Raw genomic sequence first — 21318 nt, forward strand, 5'->3', positions numbered from 1 at the left:
AAGTTTTAGCACAGTAAAGTTAGGGTTTTCACAAAAACAACGTAAACAAAAATTTTAATTTTTAAAAGTCTGCACCCCTATTCCTAAAATAGAATTATTAAATTCATCATCATCAATCACTCATCAATCGCGAACCATAAATCCATCTTTTTAAGAAGAATACAACTGTTCCATAAGAAATATAAATTTGAAATAACTGATTATTTGTTACAAAGCCCCGTTTAGCTTTCCCCACTTCAATCACAAGCAAAGTGAAACAATCGTCTAAATTTTTGGCTTTTGTTTCTAAACCGCACATAATCGTCACACTCGAGCTGAAAAGGGGAGAAAAAAAGGTGTAATTCACACTAAAGCGAGCAGCAGCCTCCCAGGGAAATTCCCTGCAGCATTGTTGTTAAAATCTCGTGCATCTGTGCTTATGAGGGGTTCGAGCCCATCGCTAGAACTGAATGGGGGTGACCACCCCACGGCACGGAAAAGCGGCTGAGGCCGGTATTGATCGTCTTTCCCATAACATGGGGGTTGCTTCTCGCCCCCATGGACTGCCGCCATTACCGCCATATAGCCATATAGCCATATAGCCATAGAGCGATATAGCTATACCGGGGTGCGAAGCAGCCCCACTTTACGGGGGTTACTTTGACCGGCTCTTCTCGCGCATGCTTCTCTCCCATGTTTACATCGGGACTCACGACGGGTCGCAGCACGCGCTTTCTCGATTCTCGTAGAAGGAGTACCTGTCGGCAATTCGCAAGAATCCGCCATACAATAAATAATTAAATTATTCCTCGCGACGCGACGATTGCGCCCTTGTCGCGGAGCCACTGCGAACCTCACGCGCCTCCACACTAGGTCGTCGGGCTCGACTCGCAATTCTGATCGAATTTTATCACATCATCGATGAAGGACGGCGGATGAGTGACCACTGACGATCCCTGGGATACGTCCTTTTTTATTATTGAGAAGGTGAGTGCATATTTGGGGGAAATAAGTATTTGGATTGCCGGCATACGAAAACTGCGAATCTCGAGCACGCGGGCGCGTCTTCACCGGTACAAAACAATGCCGCAATGTTGTCATGGGACTTGTGTTTTGTTGGAATCGTTTGGTTGTTTTACTTTCCAATGGTATTTATTTTATGTTATGTACGATTGTCTCAGTGATTATTTAATTTGGAGTGTTATTACTGGATGCGTTGTTAACTTTTATTAAAGAAAAATTGCACAATTGATTTAAAAATGGTTAGAGAACCAATTTTTTGCACCTCCCAATCGTTTATACCTTTCCCTAATTTATTAGATAATATGACTTTTTAATATATTTTGAACTAATTAATTAATTGCTGCGATTATTTTTACGTATAATAATAATTTATTAGTTATACACAACGCTGCCACAGTTTAATGTGCATGAAGTTGAAACAGTGTCTAATTTGAGCTAAAGAGTGACTACTGTTCACAAAAAAGAGCCCTTGAATTGAAACAATTCTTTACTAAGCAAATTAGATTCAGTTATATATTTACCATATTGGCTTGTGTTTACAAGATTAAATGAAATTCTATTGTTGAATTGACACTTAACTTTCGCATTTAAATTTCGATACATTGCAATAGAAGCTATAAAACAAGAAAATTATCGATAAAAATAAATTAATTTAAAAATAGCAGACTTCACAGTTGAAGGGGTAATTCACAAAATACGTGATGCCTTAAGGGGAAGGGGGTTCTTTCAAAATATCATTTTCTATGTCAAGTGAATGGAAAAAACATCAAGCAGAGGAAGAAGAGTGTCTAAAGTTCCTGAAAAATGTATAACGTATTTTGTGCATGGTCCGTTAAAATAATCTCAAAGAATAATAATTAGGGTGATTTTTAACAAAATAAGGTAAATAATAGGGCAAAAAACGATTTTGAATGAAATTAATGTAGATACCTTATTGAATTATGTAAAGCTTTAAATTTATAACCTTTCAGGTAAAAGTATTGCAGTGTCAACAAAATAGATTAATTTTTAACCAAAAAGATCAATTTCCAACCAAGGAGATTCATTTTCTACTAAAAGAGTACATGAACTCTCAACCTGATAATTGAATTTTCTATTGAAAAGGATAAATTTTGAAACAAAAATATAAAAGGAAAATTTGCAGGTAAGACCACTAATTTAAAGAAAGGATTTTCAACAAAACAATTCAATCATTCATCAAAACAGATTATTAATCTTCAACAAAAAGAGATTGAATTTCTGCCAAAAGAGATGAATATTCAATAAAATAGATATTGTTTACCATAAAGATTAATTTTCTACAAGTGGATCAATTGTGAACAAAGAAGATTGATTTTCTATAAAGAAAAACGATTTTCAAAAAAATATTTGAGTTTACAGCCAAATAGTGTAAGTTTCTACTAAGAAAATATACATTTGTAATCAAAAATCGCGAAGTTAAGCTTTCAATTAAAAAAATGTATTTGCAATGAATACAAATTTTAACAACATATTTGAATCCTCAACCAAAAGAGAGTGTTAATTTGCAGAAAAATTGTTTTATTTTTAACAAAAGAAGATTAAATTTTTAACCCGAAAGAGATGAATTTTTGTCAAAAAATGTAAGTGTCGACTAAGAAAACTAAACTTCCAACTGTATAGTTGAATTTTTAATCAAAAAAGATTATTTTCCTACCAAAAGATATACATTTTTATTAAAGGCGTGGAATTTTTATAACTAAAAGTAGAATTTGTGACATTTTGACTTTTAACAGAATATTTGACTGTTAATTTAAAAAAGATGAATTTTCAATAGAAAAGGGTAGTTTCAAACACAACAACTGAATTTTCAACTAAATACTTTCATTTTAAATCAAAAATAACAATTTTCTGTAAAAAATGATAATTATCCTTTAAAAAATTAAGTTTTTAGGCTAACAAGTCGAATGCTACTAAAGTGTTGTATTTATAATCCCGAAAAAATAAATTTTTACTAAAAAACTTAATTTTTGTACCAAAAAAAAATTAATTATCGACCAAACAGCTAAATTTCTTACAAATAAAAATAGTTGCACTTTCAAGCAAAAGGAACGAATTTTCAACGAAAAGTTGAGTTTTTCATAGAATGGTGACTATTTCATACCAAAACATTAAACAGCAACCATAAACCGTTGCTTTTTAAACAAATAATTTAAGTTTCGATCAAGAAAGATGAAATTTTGATCGAAAAAGATAAAACTGTTAAATTTTCACTAAATAATAACATTTTCAACCAAGTAATTAAGTTTTTAATCAAATAATTAAATTTTCCACCAAATAATTACAAATTAGATTTTTAACCAAAAAATATTAATCCTGAACGAACAATGTAATAGTAGACTGTTCAAGAAAAAAGAATCAGTTTTTTACGAAAAATAGTTTAATTTTCTTATTGGACTCTATGAATTTAGCTCGCATTCAAGTAAAAAAAGAAACAACTGGAAAAATAGGAAGTTTCTTGAAAATACACAAAAAAGAGAAATTCTTTAAAAAAAGGTAAAAGAGGGGAATATGGAAAAGAGTGCGTAGTCTAATATTGAATAGCATTTTTATTTGATAGATTACTATAGATTTCGAACATATGTTAATTTATTTTTATATTTTTTTAGATAAAATCTGAAATGACATGGGCTAAAGTGACTATAGTGACCTATTCCTTAGAAAAAAGCGATTATATTGACTTGACAAAAATTTAATAAAAGTTACCTGAGAATATTTGTTCAAAATCAAATGAATTTACGTGGTTTTTTTTTTGCAGATTTAATTAATTGAGGAACTGAAATTAAATTTGTGTATATGTCCGTATAGCAAGGTTAAAAATTCATAGATTTGTGGTCATAAGAATATAAATTGATAACCTTTTTTTCCTTTTTATCCTGATGGAGTTTTTACATGGCAAAAAGTATCATTCTGGCGGCGAAAATAAATTAAGATCTTAAAATTAAAGAAAATTTTGGGAAACAGTCGAAAAAAACATAATTGATTTTCTTTTGAGTAAATATAAGAGCACATTCAAAACAAGGATAAATATTATATATTTATCATTATTTATACTTGATAATGATTTCCGAATTTAAATTTCTATTTCAATAATAATTGAGCAAGGACTTACATAATGAATCAATTTCATTTTCACCAGAAGAAAACCAATTATGTAATTATTATATTTATATTTTTGAAGAATGCACTATAATTCTTTAGAACACAACCATATCGATTTTCTGCCTCACAATGAAATTCGCAATTAGTTTCAAATTGCCGTCAGGGAAAGATGGATGAACAGGCTTTAATCCCCTGTTTAAAAAATTGCAATTACTCTTAAACTAAAGCCCCTGGAGTACAAAATTTTATGTAAATTTACCAAAACGTGGATCAGCGACAATTTGAAGAAGAAAAAAAGAAATATTTAATCCCTCTTGAGACGAGTTCCTTATTCATAAAGTGAGTAACGCTACGAATGTTTGCCTTAGCGATAAAGCTTAGCAGAATTTGGGATGGAAGCCAATTTTATGAGACTTTTGGCTTGGCTCCGATCCCTTTTGAATGCAAAACTCGATTGACTTTACTCAACGCGGCCGGCTTTCTAATGAAATTTCTACGGAGCTTTATCGATCTTGCATATGGAGGGAATATCTACGTGCAACAGGCTCCCCTTGTTCTTCGCAATTCGATATAATGTAGGCGCTTGTGTGTCTACTGCCTCTCCATAATATTACACAACATTTACATGATCCCAAAACCTATAAGGGTGATTGTAAAATCGAAGGTAAACTTGAGCGACTCAACTCCCATTTACGTCATTAATAATTTGATAATAAGTACGATGTCTGTCCGGAAAGTATCCGACCTCGTGATGTTCCAGACGTAGGAACTGATACTGGCCAATGTTGATAATATTCCCCTCAGAAATTCCTTGGGAACACATTAAACCCCGCAGGAATACATTTTATCTTTTAATTGGATAAAAAAGCTGCGGCGCGTTTATCTGACGAAAGACAAAATTTTTCTGACATAAGATACAATTTATCTGACGAAAATATTTATTTGACATACATGATTTGTGAAACGGCTGCGGCTAGGTTCACCAAAAAATTTACTCTATAAATTTGAAAATCCTCATGGTATTCATTTTTTAAATCGTCTCACTTTATTTAAATGATTTTAACCAAAAAAGCATTAATCTACACTTAAAGAATACATAGGCTGCCCTTTGGTTAGTTTATACTTTATAGTGTTTGTTTAAAATTTTTGAAGTCTTCATCAGGGTCGACAGAAACTAAAGGTTTTGTTCCACAAAAGTAAAGTAACTGAACTTGGTTGAGTATTCACTATAAAGTATAAACTAATCAAAGTGCAGCCTATGCGTTCTGTCAGTGTAGGTGAAATAATATCAAATAAATATTCAAATCATAAATATTCATATCAAATAAATATTTTCGTCATACGAATTTGATCTTTCGTCAGATAAACGTGCTGCAGCGTTTTTATCCAATTTAAAGATAAAATTTATTCCTGGGGTTTACTGTGAAACCACAACTTACTTCTAGTAATCCTCCTACTTTCGGAAGCAGTCCTCAAAATCGTCTTTCGGAAAGCTGAAAGCTGCGTTATCACTTTCTGTTTTACTTCCGCTACGTTTTTACATCGCTTTTCCTTTTAGCGGATACTTCAATTTAAAAATAGCTAGAAATCACAAGGAGCCAGGTCAGAACTGTATGAGGGCTGTCGAAGATGTATAAGCCCGTGTTTCACCAAAAATTATTTTTTTGGACCACCCTAGTATTCATGGCGCACAACACATTTTAGGTTCTACATTTTGACATCCTTTGGCCGGTGCAGACAAAACTATTCTTTATTTAATGTATTGCTCGTAGCCTCATCCACATGCACTTTCGAAATCATAGCGATTGTTTTTAAACATGAATAACCAAGTTTTCGGCTAAATTTAATGCAAGATCTTTGTTCGATATGTTCCGTCATCCGGTTATGCGACGCGTACGTAAATAGACGTTTACGCAACTGCGTACGCTAGTCGACTAAAGATTCGCAATTGGGTCTCACTAGTGGAATATTTTTTCAGGTAAACATATTATTGTTAAATAAACGGAAAAATCTAGGATTTACAGAGAATTTATATGAATTCAAATGACCCTATAGGTTTCGCGTATAATCAGTGAATCTACCTTTACATTTTGCATTATTCCCAGTTTTTTTAATAGCCGAAAATAACTATTTTAAAATTGTTCAAAAATTGCTATTTAGAGGTTTTGTAATTTTTCAACTACGAATTTGAAGTTGATTGTTATTATTCGACAGCGTTAAATTTTATTTTGAAGTACTTGGTTAATTTATTTTGCATGTTACTAATAGCTTTGCTAATAAAAGTATTTAATTATTAAAATGTAAATTAATTCAATAAACAACACCTAGAATTTGTAAACGTACGTTATTTTTATATCTTCGAAGTTTAAAAATGCGAAACTTTTTTAATAATTTATTAACAGTATTTTAAAATTTTCTTACGCAAAATTAAGACAGTTACTAACATTTAAAAATAAATGTATCACATAGTGGAAAAAGATAAATTTTTTAAGTAATGTGCCGAAGTGATTTTGGAAACGCATTTGAAAACATTGTTTGATCTGTGTGAAAATTTCCCTTAAAAGTCAATTTTGACATAATTTGTGAATTGAGCGGGTTTCGGACATAAGAAAATAAGTATTTAAATCTTAATTTATCAGGAGACACAAAAAGCTATCCAAATTTAACGAACCAATTAAAGAAAAAACAAGAAATTACTTTCGAGCTATTATTTACTAACCCGTAAAGAAGCACCCGGAAAGAATCAACCCTCCAACAAACACCCTTATCAAAAGTACGGTTCATCCCAAAAACGAAAATATTGAGACCCGAATAATGGCACACCTTTTTATCTTTTAATTTAAAGAAAAATTAGAAAGTATACTTTCGAGTTTTTATACTTAGCTCTGTTAAATTTTTTGAATCGTGAAATAACAGGCAAAAAAAGTCATCACTTTAAAAGGACAAATTAGCGAACACGGATTTTGACCCAGTTCCAAGTAGAACTGGATCATAATATTCTACAGAAGCATGAGTTAGATCGAAACAAATAGCTGAATAAAAAGTTGCACTTCAAAAATGACATCATGATATATTGTTTTTAAATATCTTTCTTAATAAAAAAGACTATTATCCTTTAGAAAAATATTTATTTCTAAACGTGTAATTGTATGAAACCACACAGTAGGGGTGGATAAGGAATTACTTTACAAATATTCAAAAAATGGACATTTTTATATCATTTTTTATGTGGAATGTTCATACTTTAAATGACAAATTTTTTTGTCATATGGGACGTATCAGATAGGGCACAATTTTAGTCCCCATTGTAAGGATCAATGGATAATTTTAAACGCTTTCAATTTCAAATTTTTGTAAGTTTTGGCAGCTTTAAGATTCAAATCACCAGGACATTAAAACACAATTTGTAGTGGTACCATTTTGAAAAACTAAAAATTTAAATCGCCTTTTAAAATAAAAATTTAAAATTGCTTCACAATAAGGCTTTTACCTGGAAATTATACAGTTTTAAACAATGTGCAAAAGCTTTAAATGTGAAAATGTCCAAAATGATTTTTTGAAACTTGAAACAAATGTGTCATAAGGAATACTAAAGAGGATATTCGAATAAAATAATGAAACCAAAAGAGTTCTAGGTTTTAGTGCCTTAATATTATAAAAAATGTTTTAATTTAGGCTATTGGCTGAAAATAGGGTACCATAGGAACCAAGTCTTAAAAATAGGAAACTTTTGGAACCGCGGACAAATACAGGGTACAATAGGGTCATGTATTCCAACCAAACAGTCGCATTAACAATCAAGTTGAACTTTTAAGCAAAGAATACGAGTTTTCAATAAAATAAAGAAGAAGGCAAGTTTGTCCGAAGACAGTTGAATATTCAACAAAGAAGTTAATTTTCAACCATAAAAGATGAATGTTCAATCCAACAGGATGAATTTTTAACATAACAATTGAACTCTCACCCAAAAAATATGAGTTTACCAAAATAGTTAAATGCTGAAAAAATATATATAACTGTGAAAAAAATAGTTAAACCAGCAAAATAACTGAATTACTGACTTACAAAGATGAATTTTCTATTGAAAAGCGAAATTTTAACAAAATGCGTGAAATTTAAACCAAATAGTTGAATTTTCAACTAAAAATATCTTCTTTTAATCAAAAATATAATTTTCACATATATTCCGCTTATAAAATTAATTTTGTATTAAAAATAAAAAAAAATTTCAACGAGTCGAGTTAAGCCGAAAAAGACGAACATGCTAATTTGATATTTTAATCAAAGATTTAAATTTAAAATGAAAACAGTTGACTTCGGCCGAAAAAGATGACTTTTCAACAAAATAGTTGAATCCTCAGTTTAAACAGATTAGTTTTCAACCAAACAATTGCATTTTCGACCAAAAGAACTGAATTTCCTACCAAGAAAATTTCATTTCTACCAAAAAATGCGAACTTTCACAAAATGCATATATTTTCAACCAAATTGTTGATTTTTAAACTAGAAAAAAATTCATGTTCAGCTAAATATAAAATAGTTACATAATCAGTTTAAAAAATCGATTCTTAACTAAAGAAGTGCATTTTCATCAAACTAGTTACACTTTGAATCAAAGAGCTAAACTTTTTAATAAAATTATTGATAAAAAAATTCCAACAAAAGTTTTTAACATTCAACCAAATTTTTAACCAGCAAGGTTTTTTTAACAATGAGATTAAGTTTCTACTAAAAATTACGAATCTTCAACAAAACAACTACATTTTCAATCGACGAGTTAAACTTTTAACTAAAAAAGATACGTTTTCAACCAAAATTAAACAAATTTTTAACAAAATAGTTCAATTTTTAACAAAAGAGGTGAATCTCTAACTAAAAAAAAAAATTGAACGTTTTTGGGCATGGCTTGCAGTGGCCTTCAACATAAGTTCAGGAAATCCAAACGTAAACATTCAGGGTGGTGTTAAACATTTCTGTAGGATTGAGATGCATACTAATATCTGACACAGTCGACCCACTGAGGGCACTGTACGCTTTGTCGCTACGCGACTGTTGGTCACGCATGAAGCCTGGTCTACAATCGCCGCGAATAGCTCGTTGCGGTCCCGCAAGACTCAGCGATGCGATGCGGTATCGTAACAAAAGGAATAGCCGTCTACAGTGGTCGCGAGCGGCGCTGCTGCAGCAGACAATTAGAGCTTACTATCAAATGAACTGTTTTCGCATCGTGCTTTAACAGTCAAATATTTTTCGCCTCAATAATGGATTCTCTGACCCGCAATTTGCTCTTTGGATTTTTTTTCTTTAATTTTAAATGCTTTTAAATATTTCTCACATAACACACCAAACCAACAAAAAAATCCAGACAAATGCAAACCAAAATCACTCGAACTCAGTGTCGACGAGGCCACAAACGTGTGATTGTACGAGGTTATTTGATGAAACGCTCTGATTGGCCCTCTGACATTCGACGCGAGATCATGCGAGAAGGTTCCGGCGCGAAAAGTTGAGTTGAACCAACTTATCGCTCTCGGTTACTTGCGGCGCGGCGCTTGCTTGCGATTCCGCAACGGGCTGTTTGCGACGATTGTAGCCGAAGACTGAAATTCTAGGAACGCCGTAAACTCAGGCTACTTAAATCCAGAGTTCAATTTAATTGGATTTTCTTATTGAGTTCTACTCATTATTTTAGTTAGCATCTGAGCAAAATTCGCAAACCCTGTTAAAATGTATCGTCAGGAAACGTACTAAACCAATCAGTTTTTCGCGATATCCCCTTCCACCCCTTAAATTTTTACCATTATTTATGGACGGCCTCTAATTACGTTACTCAAACAATTGTAGAAAAAAAGTTATTCAAAGAATATGTGGAACATTTTTCGTCAAATTTGTGATAATCGCCCTTAAGTCGAAGATGGTTAAGGCTCACCATGCAAAGCTTCTAAAAAACGGACAAGCTTCACTTATTATTTCAGTTTCCAGGCAATTCCCATGTGAAACTAATTAACCCTCCTTGACAAATCGATCAGAAATTCGCACGTTTCGTTTTTCATTGGCCAGACTGGCCAGAATGTTCGCTCGAATCTGAAAGTAGAGCCGTTCGCCATGGGATTGAACTATAGCTCCCTGGACGAGGGACGAAGTATGGCTATGGGGGTGGAAAATGAAGGGAGTTGTGAAGAGGGGGTTAGTGGCAGAGGGGACCGACGCTCAGAGGCTCGAGGGGTTGCCAAGCATCGCGACGCTCCAATCCGCGGGCTTTTTCTTTCGCGCCTTTCAACTAGAGACGTCGATTAGGCCAAACACTGTGAACAACCAAGTTTCTTGTATTTAGAATTGTGTTTGAAAAACTGACGCGCGTCATTCGACGAAGAGTGAACATTTAATTTTCCACCTACGCGTCCCTTTCAAAGCTTTCACGACACGAGCTTCCAAGTGGAAATATCAAAAACAAAGAACGCACATTTCATTGAAGAAAAAAGTTTTCTTCTAGTGATAAATACTACATATTATGCAATGATGCAAGTGATAAACCTTTAGAGAAATTGGATTTTTTCTTTTTTAGCATTTAAAATAGAATTTAATCAGATTTTTGGAAAAATTAGATAATATTAATGTAAGGTCTAGCCTACAATTACGTGTGAGTGCATTCGATTCTCAAGGAAGCGCGAACTCCGACCGTGCGACTCAACGTGAGAGAAAGGATTCTGAAGAAAGATCAAATACTCATCGTGAAGGAGTGAAGCGATTATTCCCTCGCGAGTAGCCGGGAAGTCCGCCTGTGTTTAAACTAGAATTCAGACTGATAGAAACTGATATATTTATAGAAAATAATACATATAAAAGGGAAAGAATAATTGTGGGGGATTTAATTTTAAACTTTCTTGAGTGTAGATAGTGCTTTCTGTGAAACTATTGAATTTATCTTTGAATAGTGTCTGAAACTCTGAGAAATAGAGAGACAAAAAGCAAATTCATGATGCAGGTGAGAATATCAATTATTTCATTATAATTCCTTTTTATGAAAAAAAAATGTTCAAGTATGATTTCGGCTATTATTTTCTATATATTTTAATTTAAAAAATTAAAACTAACTAAATTCTTAAGAGATCCAATGAGGCTGACTTGAAAAAATATCGTTTTTACTTACTTTACTTTAAAGATTGGATAGAAAAAAATGTAAAATTTATTTATAGTTCTTAAGTGATTTTCATTTTAAATGCAAATTAAAGAATAATACAAACATTAGAAAACAAAAAATATATATATTTCTTATTGTTAGAAACAAATTTTATTAACAAATTCGCAGTTTTAACGATTTTTTAGAATTCGATTAACTTTTTTTAATGTGGTTTGTTTAACTTGACAGTGATACTTCAGAAAATTATGTTTCCATTTTATTGACAAAAATGATTGTTGCAAACAAATTATATAAGCAAATGCTTAGTTTAACCATTTTTTTAGGGTTAAGGTACTTTTTTTAACTCTTCTTTTGTATGACTTGTCAGTTATGCTTCAATAAACTATATTTATATTTTATAACCGTGATTGTTATTACAAAATCTTATAAACAAATGTCCAGTTTTAGAAGGACGTCTATTAAACCGAGCATTTAATGTTAGTGATTTCATTTGATATGAAACAGCAATATAGTTTACTGAAACATCACTGCGATGCACAAACAATAACATGTTTAATAAAAGTACCTAAAACACTTATGATTGCTCAAACTGCGCATTTGGTTATAACAATAGGAATTGAATTTTCTTTTAAATTTTAATGTTTAGGTATTACTCTTAATTTTATTGAGAATGAAAATCACTCTATAAATATCCAAAACCATTCAAAAATCTCCTACCATTGTTTATAAGATTAAATTGTTAATAAGAAATCACTTATGTATAATAAACTACAATTTTATGTCTCACTAATGTTTATTTTTTGCTCACACGTTAATGTCAAAATTTTGAATTAATCACGTGTTTTTGAAGTAAAAATATCTAAGATTTTATAAATTTTATAGCTTTATGTTTAAAGAATGTAAATAGAATAATTTCTTTTTAAAGTCGACCTCCAGGGATCGCTTCATAATAAAATTAGCTTAAATTAGAAAAAAAACCTTTTAAATCAGTTTTTTTTAAATTTCCTTTTTTGTACATGTTTAGGGGTGTCAAGCGTCTTTTGAATTTCTCCAAGATTTTAGGTCCCTATTCCGCATGAGATAATTAGGATTTAATGTACCACTGTATATATTTTCCATTTTTTGCGCCCATATAAAACCTTTTCTTTTTTAATGTTTGCATGGTATTGTTCGCGATTTCTATAAGATACTTCGCCTAGTTTAAGTTTATTTTATATAATTTTAATTCGGTTTCTTTAAAATGCCACCAATATTAAAAAATAATACATTTATTTATGTCTTTCACATTTACTTACCGAGTGATAAGTATTAGATTGACAAGGTGGGAAACTATAAAATTGTTCAAGTAAAACGTATTATTAATTCTATTTGGAAAGTGTCCAAAAAGTATCAAGTAGACGCTTCCTAGAAACAGTGAGAAGATTCACTTCTACTACTATATTTAGTCACTTTCACTGATTGGCGAGCAGCCAGTAGAGAAAAGCCTACACTGTAACGTATCGATCTGATTTTGAAATTTTTATTTAACTGAGCATTCAGTCATGCAACATTAAAATAGTCACGCGGATCGAAAGTTCAACAGACCACACATGTTTGAGCCCCTTTCAATATTATAAGAGAAATAAACTACATATTTGCAAACTATTTATTTATTTTTGGGAATCAATAGACTGACAAAAAATAAAATTGTAATTTAAATAATAATAATAATCTGAGCCAGTGTCTCTGAAAATTCTTCTATGTACTGTTACCCAGGTTATGGTAGTTCGGATCCCACCTTAAACTGTAGGTCCACCCAACATGCAGTTGGTTGCAACGCAGTCCGTGTATGGTGGCGTAAAAAAAACAGGTTTTGCTTAATATTTCAAATTAGGAATGCTGCTTTTATGAGATCACCTGATTGGGTGACGATTTTAATTTTGATAATAATAATAATATAATTCTATTATAGTGCTACTCTTTACAATTCAAAATAAAAGGTTTTATTCTGTTTAAACTGCCCGCTTGGACGCATGTAATTGTTGAATGCTTATCGCTCGGTCATCGAAGTTAAGCAATGCTTGACTCATTTATACTCGGATGGGGGCCGTTGTTTAAGATGGGGTGCAATTATAAACTCTTAAGATACCCTTTCTCCCGAAATGATAAAAATATTTATAATAATATAATAATTAAGCCTATTAAAAATTTATGATATATATTTTTTTAATAATAAAACACATTTGAGATTAAGGATTTTTTGGTTCATATCGTAACTACATGAATATAGAATAAAATTATAGTGAATCGAACGTGATAGTTTGATATAAGGTTATATAAAAAAAATGAATTCATAACGAATATTGAATAGTCCTAGTTTAGAAAAAATTGTTTGATTTTTGTTTTAGACTCTTCATTTTGACCAGCCCCTTTCACTTTTGGGTGAGTTACCTTCATATGGTACATTTGAAGGGAATCATTTGAAACTCATTTTCAATTCATGGATAAAATTGTGCAACATTGTAGATAATCGTAATAAAGTATTTATAAATTAACATGATTATATAGACTATAAAAAATTGTATAGATTGCAGAAAAAATTTTCAAATTGGATCAGATTTTTCAAAGTTCTATAACAATTTTTAGATTTTAAGAAAATATCTTAATATGTAAAAAATTGTATAAAATTATCCCAAAATTATTAGGATAGAAAAGATAACTATTTACAACTAATAATTAAAAATCTTAGAAACTTTATCAAATTGTTTCAAATGTACAAAATTCTACAAAATTGTATAAAATTGTTAACTGTGGTACAGAGTTGTAGAACATATTGTACAAAATATTCAGTTATGCAAAAAATTGTGGAATCGTAACAAACAAAAGAAATTTATTTAGAACTAAGCAAATTTGTATAAAAATGTTTATTTTTTCATAAAATGATTCTCAAGGTACAAAATCAGACCTTATAACTTTTCCTTAAATAATCGTGACACTTTTAGTATTTCTCACCTTGAAACAGTAAGCGCGACTGAAGGAGGTCATTACCTCAAGAGGTTATATCCTAGTGAGGTGGCTGAATGAAAAGACCAATGCCAAGATCACTTAGGATAAATTATTTTAATCAAATTCCTAAATTCTTAATAAATTTTTCTAGATTATTTCAATAAAAAACATTATTTAAATTAAAATTATTATTTTTGGGTTATCAATATAATTGTACTAATTTCTTCTCATTACAATTAATGTACATGATACTGTTACTAACAGATCGAATTTGTTTAGGCTTGAATGAACTAACAACAGAAAAATAATAGATGAATTAGTTAAAATTATAATTATACCAATGAAAAACAAGTAAACAAATGCAATCAACATATACAATGTTGTATTTTGATGTAATATAACTTTCTTCAATTGGGGTTTTACATTTTAATAAGCACTTAGTTTTCAGAGGCAGTGCACGACAAATGGCAATGTGCTTGAATTATTATTTTTCAGCTTGAAAAAGAGGAGTAAAGTGGAGACATATCGAAAAGAGAATTACTTATCCGGAGTTTAAAAAAAGGATAGACCATGGCAAATTAATTATGTTTATAGATAGGTGGTGAAAGTGATAAACTCACGAGGACAATTATTAATAAGTGTATAAAAATATTTAAAGGTAAACCAATAATCAGCATCAAGGGTGAGTGCTAAGAAGGGTCGGATTCGTGCCGAATGAAAATAAGAATCAAATTAACCTTCACACGAAACCAAGGGGGGCATACTAAGGGTGAATATAAGAATTTTTTTACAAGAGATAGAAGGGAAATTACAATTATAGTAGATGTAATACTAATGTAGATCTATCGTTATAAAGGAAGAAAAATGAAAAACTAATTTCAGTTGTCATGAAGGGGTATAAAGGTGATAAAAATAATAAATTATCTACTATCACGCGGACAATACCTAATCAGTATTTTTATCGGTATAAAGGAAGTTAATATCACCAAATTCACTTATATTAATTAGTTTAACTTAAATTATTTAGTTTTAAAAAAAACATGGTCAAATATGAGCGAATTTAAATCATTTTTACACCCTGATTTATAAGGGGGTAATTTATCAATCGTAAGACGATTTGGAGAGACAAACATTTTCAGCTTAAAAAAGTAATCTTCAACAAAAAAAAATCCTAACCAAAGAAATAAATTTTCAACTGAACGACGAATCTTTAACAACAACAAAAATAATTTTTAACCAAATCATTAAATTTTATACTGAAAAGGTGATTTTTCTATCGTCAGAGGCAAATTTTCAACAAGAAAATATTAATTATGAACGTAATAGTTACATTTTCCAGCAAAGAAATTAATTATTAACCAAAATGATGAACTTTTAACTAATTATATAAATATCGGAATTTTGAACTAAAAACATGAATTAAAAAAAAAACGAAAAAGTTACATTTTCATTAACAAAGTTAGTTTACAATTTGAACACACGAATTAAAAAAAATTGAATTTCTAACCAAAGAAAAGAATTTTCACCGCAAAATATAATTTTCAAAAAAGTTAACTTTTTAAATAAATCAATGAGTTTTAAGTAAAAAATAAATAAATTTTCTACCAAATAAGATTAGTTTTTATCAAAATGCATTAATTTCCAACCAAATAATTGAATTCTCCAAGAAAAGTAGATGAATTTAGAACTAAAACGTTAAATTTTTTACAAAATAAATTAATTCTGAGTTCAAAGATCACTTTTTACCAAGAATATTAAGTTTCTATCAAGAAAGATAAATTTACAACTAAAAAGTTGATTTTTCGAGCAAAAAGATTAATTTTCAACTAAGAAAATTAATTTGCCATCAAAAGTAGAATTTTCAACAAATACATGAATTTTCAACTAAAAAGTAATTTTAACAAAAAAAAACGAATTAACAACCAAAAACATGAATTATATCCTAAAAAAACTATTATTGTACAACAAAAGATGAATTTTCAACAAACTACATGAACTTTCAAGTAAATAGTTAAATTTTCATCTAAATAAGATAAATTCTCATCCAGACATGACATATTTATATTTTCAATTAACAAAAATTAATTTTTTAAAATTATTTTCAACAAAATAGTAAAAATTTCAACAAAAAAGATTAATTATTTAATGAGGAGATTAATATTCTACAACAAAAGGTATATTTTTAACAAAATACATGAACTCTTAACGAAATAGTTAAATTTTCAGTGAACGAAAATTAATTTTGTACAAAAAAAAAGGATTTTCCATAACATAGTTAAATTTTTAACCAAAAAGATGTATCAGTTACTACGGAGATTAACACTCTACAACAAAAGACGAATTTTTAACAATCCAAATGAACTTTTAACGGTATAGTTGAATGATCAGCTAATAAAGATCAATTTTCAACTAGGCATGGAATAGTCCAGTTTCCAGTAAAAAAAATTAAATATCATAAAAAAAGAATTTCCAACAAAATAGTTAAATTTTTAACCAAAAAGATGAATTAAATACTAAGGAGGTGAATATTTAACAACAAAGAACAAATGTTTAACAAAATACATCAACTTTCAAAGAAACAGTTGATTTTTTTTACTTATTTTTTTACTTGACAACAGAAATTTTCCCTGATTCCTTCAGGTTTTTCCTGGCGTTCTCTAATTTTTCCGAATTCCCTGACCTATATCAACTCTGAGGCAAAAGTCCCGCTCATCCCTTTTGTCAGAAAACATAAAACGCCTTTCTAAATTTTCTCTGCTGGACTAATTATCTTATCATAAATGCTGATCAAATCAGCCGTAATAGGAAATTACCTCACTTTCTGGGTTTACAAGGAAAATAAAAATGCAGGTGGTGATCGATGGAAGTTCGACGCCGGCGCTGGGACGTTCACAGGTGGTCGCCACGCCGATGCATAGCCTACGCCACGCAGTCTGACCGTTCTTTCTCGTACGTGCGCCTCGGGAGGTTTCGGGGTCTTCGACCGCGGCCACGCCATCGATTCAGGGGCCACTTCCGGTTCTCCTTTATTATGACGGCAAAACAAACTACCGCGATATAACCTACGATTAATTTCAAGCTGACATACTTTTTTATCGGAAAAATGTATCCTGAGAGGAATATATCATAAAAATGTTTGTATCGTTCTATTTACTAGTTACCATACGAATTGAGTACAAATATAAATCGCGTTTAGTAAATACGTGAGTCGATACACCTGAACGTCCTTAACCTCAAAATGTAAACTTCCGGATCCGGAACCATACCATTCAACCCCTAGCTTGTCGGTAAATAAGGACTCGACTGAGTAGCTACGATTCGTCTTCTCGTCACGAGTTCTGATACCAACAGAACGTAACTTTCCTAACCTAACCTATGTTTACCTGACCTAACATAACAGAGAAAATACGGGCACTTTACGTGAAGTGAAAAAACCGTGGTGTGGTCGGACGTTATGTGGTAATCGCTACTGGGGACCTAGGGTCTTCTAATCTAGTATACAGGTATCTTTTATATATTATAGCTTGGAATTGAAATCGAAAGTTAAACTTTTACGAATATTGTCGTCTTAGGAAATGTTTATATCCAGTTACGCCTCTCCCGGGCATGTTAGGAAAAGCTGGCTTGAATCCCGGAGCAGAATGATTAATTGTTCCTATATTACTTTTTGTTCCACAAAATTAGGTTATTTTTGTAAAATATTTTTCTGACGACTGTTTTTAAAAGAAACTTTAGATTATCAGAATAGAAATTTCTGAAATACAAATAATCGCTTTTGAATATAAAGATAATCCAATTGTAATAATTTTAAAATAGTACGAACTCCCTGTTTTGGAAAAAAGTTTAGGGGGATGAACCTATTTCATCGTTTTTTGGGAAAATACTTAATACTTTTTTTTGATGAATTTTTAGATTGTTTTGGATAGTTTTAGGAACTTTTTTTTCCTTGGGATGAAAAGGGAGTTGTTATTGATCAAGCGTTTACTGACACCTTTTTCTCTTACGTCTCTTTGCAAGCGTCAATATTTGTTAATTGTTCTTGAAAAATATTCGGACGTCAGAACTTGTGTGGTTTACAAGTGGTTTAAGAATATGAATAGTTGAATGTTGTTTGTTTCACAAAGATCCGGAGGATTGAAATTTATCAAAACAATTATTCTTATTGCATGTGCTTTTTTCCCCTGAAAAAATTTATTGTTCTGAATGTTAATTATTTTGTTTACTAATGAACTTTCCAAAGAGTTAGAGGTACTTTCATAATAGCATTATAAACTTTTATTGATATTTTTAGAAGTTATTATTGGATCTTTCTGAAATTTTCATCACAATTTATGCATCTAAATAAAAATTTTAAAAATAATTTTTAAATAATTTTGGATACTCCTCCCCCAACCTCACAAGTTGGTACTGAAAAAAATCTACGAGCTAATTGACAAGTTTGAGACCATATGGTGCATTTGAAGTAAAAAAATAAGGTAGATTTATAATGAACATATCAGTGGCTATATTACGAAGTTAATTTTATTTCAAACAAAAACAAACTGACGGATTTTGGACAAATTTTATTTTCAAATGTTAACTCTTTTAGGACATTATAAATTAATCCTAAGTAACGCCATTTGTTTTGTACCGAATTCTGAGGGAAGCACCTACTTTCATTTTAATTAAATTTTTAAAACTCTTATTTTTATTTTAATAAACTGTGATAAGAATGTCAGGAAAATCCGATAATATCTTTTTCAAAACAAAAAAAGCGTAAAATTGCCTTCACTTTTCAGCTTGTTATACCTTAATTAATATTAATAATAATTTTTATTATTATTAAAAAATGTTCTAACTCACATTAATATACTTTTTACGGTAAAAATACGTTCGACTAAACCATAATTCATTCAAAATCTTAGATTTACTCAGAAATATTTTACTTCGAGGATGAAAATGAAGGTTTCTTCAAGAGTTCGAAATATTGATCTTTTTATAAATACCTGCTACTTTTCTTTTGTGTGACTATTTTTGTAACGAAAGCTGTTATGTTTTTTTTCAGTTTCCAACATTTTTATCTAGGGATTTCTATACGTGAATATATACAAATATTTAAGAATAAGGGTGGGAATTGAATCAGTTCTGGAAAACTTAGAAAACTTAGAGCTTTTACTTAGTTTCGAATTTAAATATATTTGTATATATTTTTTGAACGGGGAAGCTTTAAAACAGATGGTTTCAAAAATTTTTTTTTTGAGCGAAAATATTTGTTGCTGAAAAAATTTTCGGCTTCAGAATTTGGTTAATTTAAAAAAATACTTTAAGTTTATTGCTCAAAAAAGGTTTGATTTTTAGAAAAAAGTACGTGACATACCTACATGCTTTTATATCATTTTAAATACTCTCAGATTTTTATAATGTACTTCTAAAAATGATTTAAGTATCCGAAAGATAAGCATGAATAATTTGTTCTATAATGAGAATATTTCACATTCAAAAATGCTATTTTCTTTTTCTTCAATATATGTAAAAATCAACTACACTATAAAATTTTTGTTGTTGTAAATATCCACTGCATTTTTGTAATTGTACAAAAACCTGTAAACTAACTCCGTTCAAAATAGTGAACTTCCAATTAGAAAAGTAAAAAACACTACTTCCAATATAGTGGTTTTACAAAATTTTGGGAATTTACGTCTCTGAAAATAGGAAATAATTTTACTCAATTATTTCCTACTTTCAGAAAGGTACTTTCCCAAAATTTTGTAAAAGGACTACATTCAATGTGGTGTTTTTACTTTTGCTGTTAGAAGTTCACTAGTTTGAACTCAGTTACTTGACAGGTTTTGGTACAATTATAAAAAGGCAGTGGATATTTACACAAAATTTCTTTTACAGTGTAGATTCGAATAGAATTATTACAAGATACAATTTTTTCAATCACGAACGCAATTAAAAATATTATATAGGTTAAAGTTGTCGGGCGTTCGAATTCTAGCAGAGAATACTTATTCTAAAAATTACAAGAACGCGCCACGATATTAATCCCTCAAAATAGTAATCAAAATGTTAATTTCAAAAATAGGTTTTTTATAACTAGAAATAGCTAAAAAGATTGCTTTACGTTATATATTTATACTGACACAAACTTTTAATTAATAAATTTAATCACTCTAATAGAAAATAAGACAGGAAAAATATTATTAAATACAAAAGAGGCAAAAAAAATATATAGATTATTGTATCATTCATGTGAAGCATAATTCAATTAATTTTAAACTTAAATATTACATAACAAAGTGGTTGATTTAAATTAGTTCAATCCAATAAATTCATGATGGAAAGTGGTACAACTGGATATGATTTTACATCATAATATAATGCTGTTTTTCTTAAAAATATGTCAACTTCAAGAAGATTCGAATAGAATCTCAGCACCTTTTTGCATTTCTTTTCTTAATCCCCATGAAGGCAATGAAGAATATTATTTGGGACGAATGAAAAGTAAAGTCAAATTTTCGACTATATTTTTAATAAAAAGTAAATAGGAAAAAATAAGAGTTTTTCCTTATAAATTGTAATTTGGGTTCCCCTGACGTTAAATTGAAAACATTTTAAATCCTAAAGTTCTTTATAAATATAAAAACTAAATCGTATGTTAACTTTGTATCTTTTAATATTCATTTGAAACTGAATAAAAAAAGTTAATGAGCAATGCCTGTTTTTCTCTTGTATGTACTTTAATCCCTCGAAAATCCCATTAAAAGGAGGAAGTATGGCTTACATTGGATTGGTGGCGTTGGTATCTCGACTGAGAATCCCAGAAGAACTAATCTTCTTGATACAGAGTAGAATAGTATAATCGGAGAATCACTATAAAAGAACTTTTCGCGATTCACGATGTTCAAAACGACCTAGAATCTTCCAAATCACAAACTAACCTAAATCCCGAACATAGAAGGACTTTATATGCATAGACGGGTGAAACCAGTAGCTATTCGGATTAAATTTGATATTAATCTACATATATTTTTTTATTCTTTAAAAATCACCATTTAATACACATTATTTCATACAGAATTCTTTAA

At 30.2% G+C, this 21318-nt stretch overlaps 1 protein-coding gene across 3 annotated transcripts in view; it reads left to right on the forward strand.

Moving 5' to 3' along the window:
* The first annotated feature begins 668 nt into the window (after positions 1-668).
* Positions 669-21318, forward strand: part of LOC117168862 (proton channel OtopLc) — a 90466-nt gene continuing 69816 nt past the window's right edge. The window contains exons 1-2 of one of the 3 annotated variants that reach the window (XM_033354733.1): positions 10398-11107; positions 13651-13684. In XM_033354733.1, coding sequence (XP_033210624.1) covers positions 11099-11107; positions 13651-13684 — 43 coding nt within the window. In that variant the 5' untranslated portion in view covers positions 10398-11098. Of the gene's footprint in view, positions 967-10397; positions 11108-13650; positions 13685-21318 lie in introns of those variants that run through there. The other 2 variants (XM_033354737.1, XM_033354736.1) reach the window with 2 other exon arrangements.

Source organism: Belonocnema kinseyi, chromosome 3, assembly GCF_010883055.1.
Source record: "Belonocnema kinseyi isolate 2016_QV_RU_SX_M_011 chromosome 3, B_treatae_v1, whole genome shotgun sequence".
NCBI classification, from domain to species: Eukaryota; Metazoa; Arthropoda; class Insecta; order Hymenoptera; family Cynipidae; genus Belonocnema; species Belonocnema kinseyi.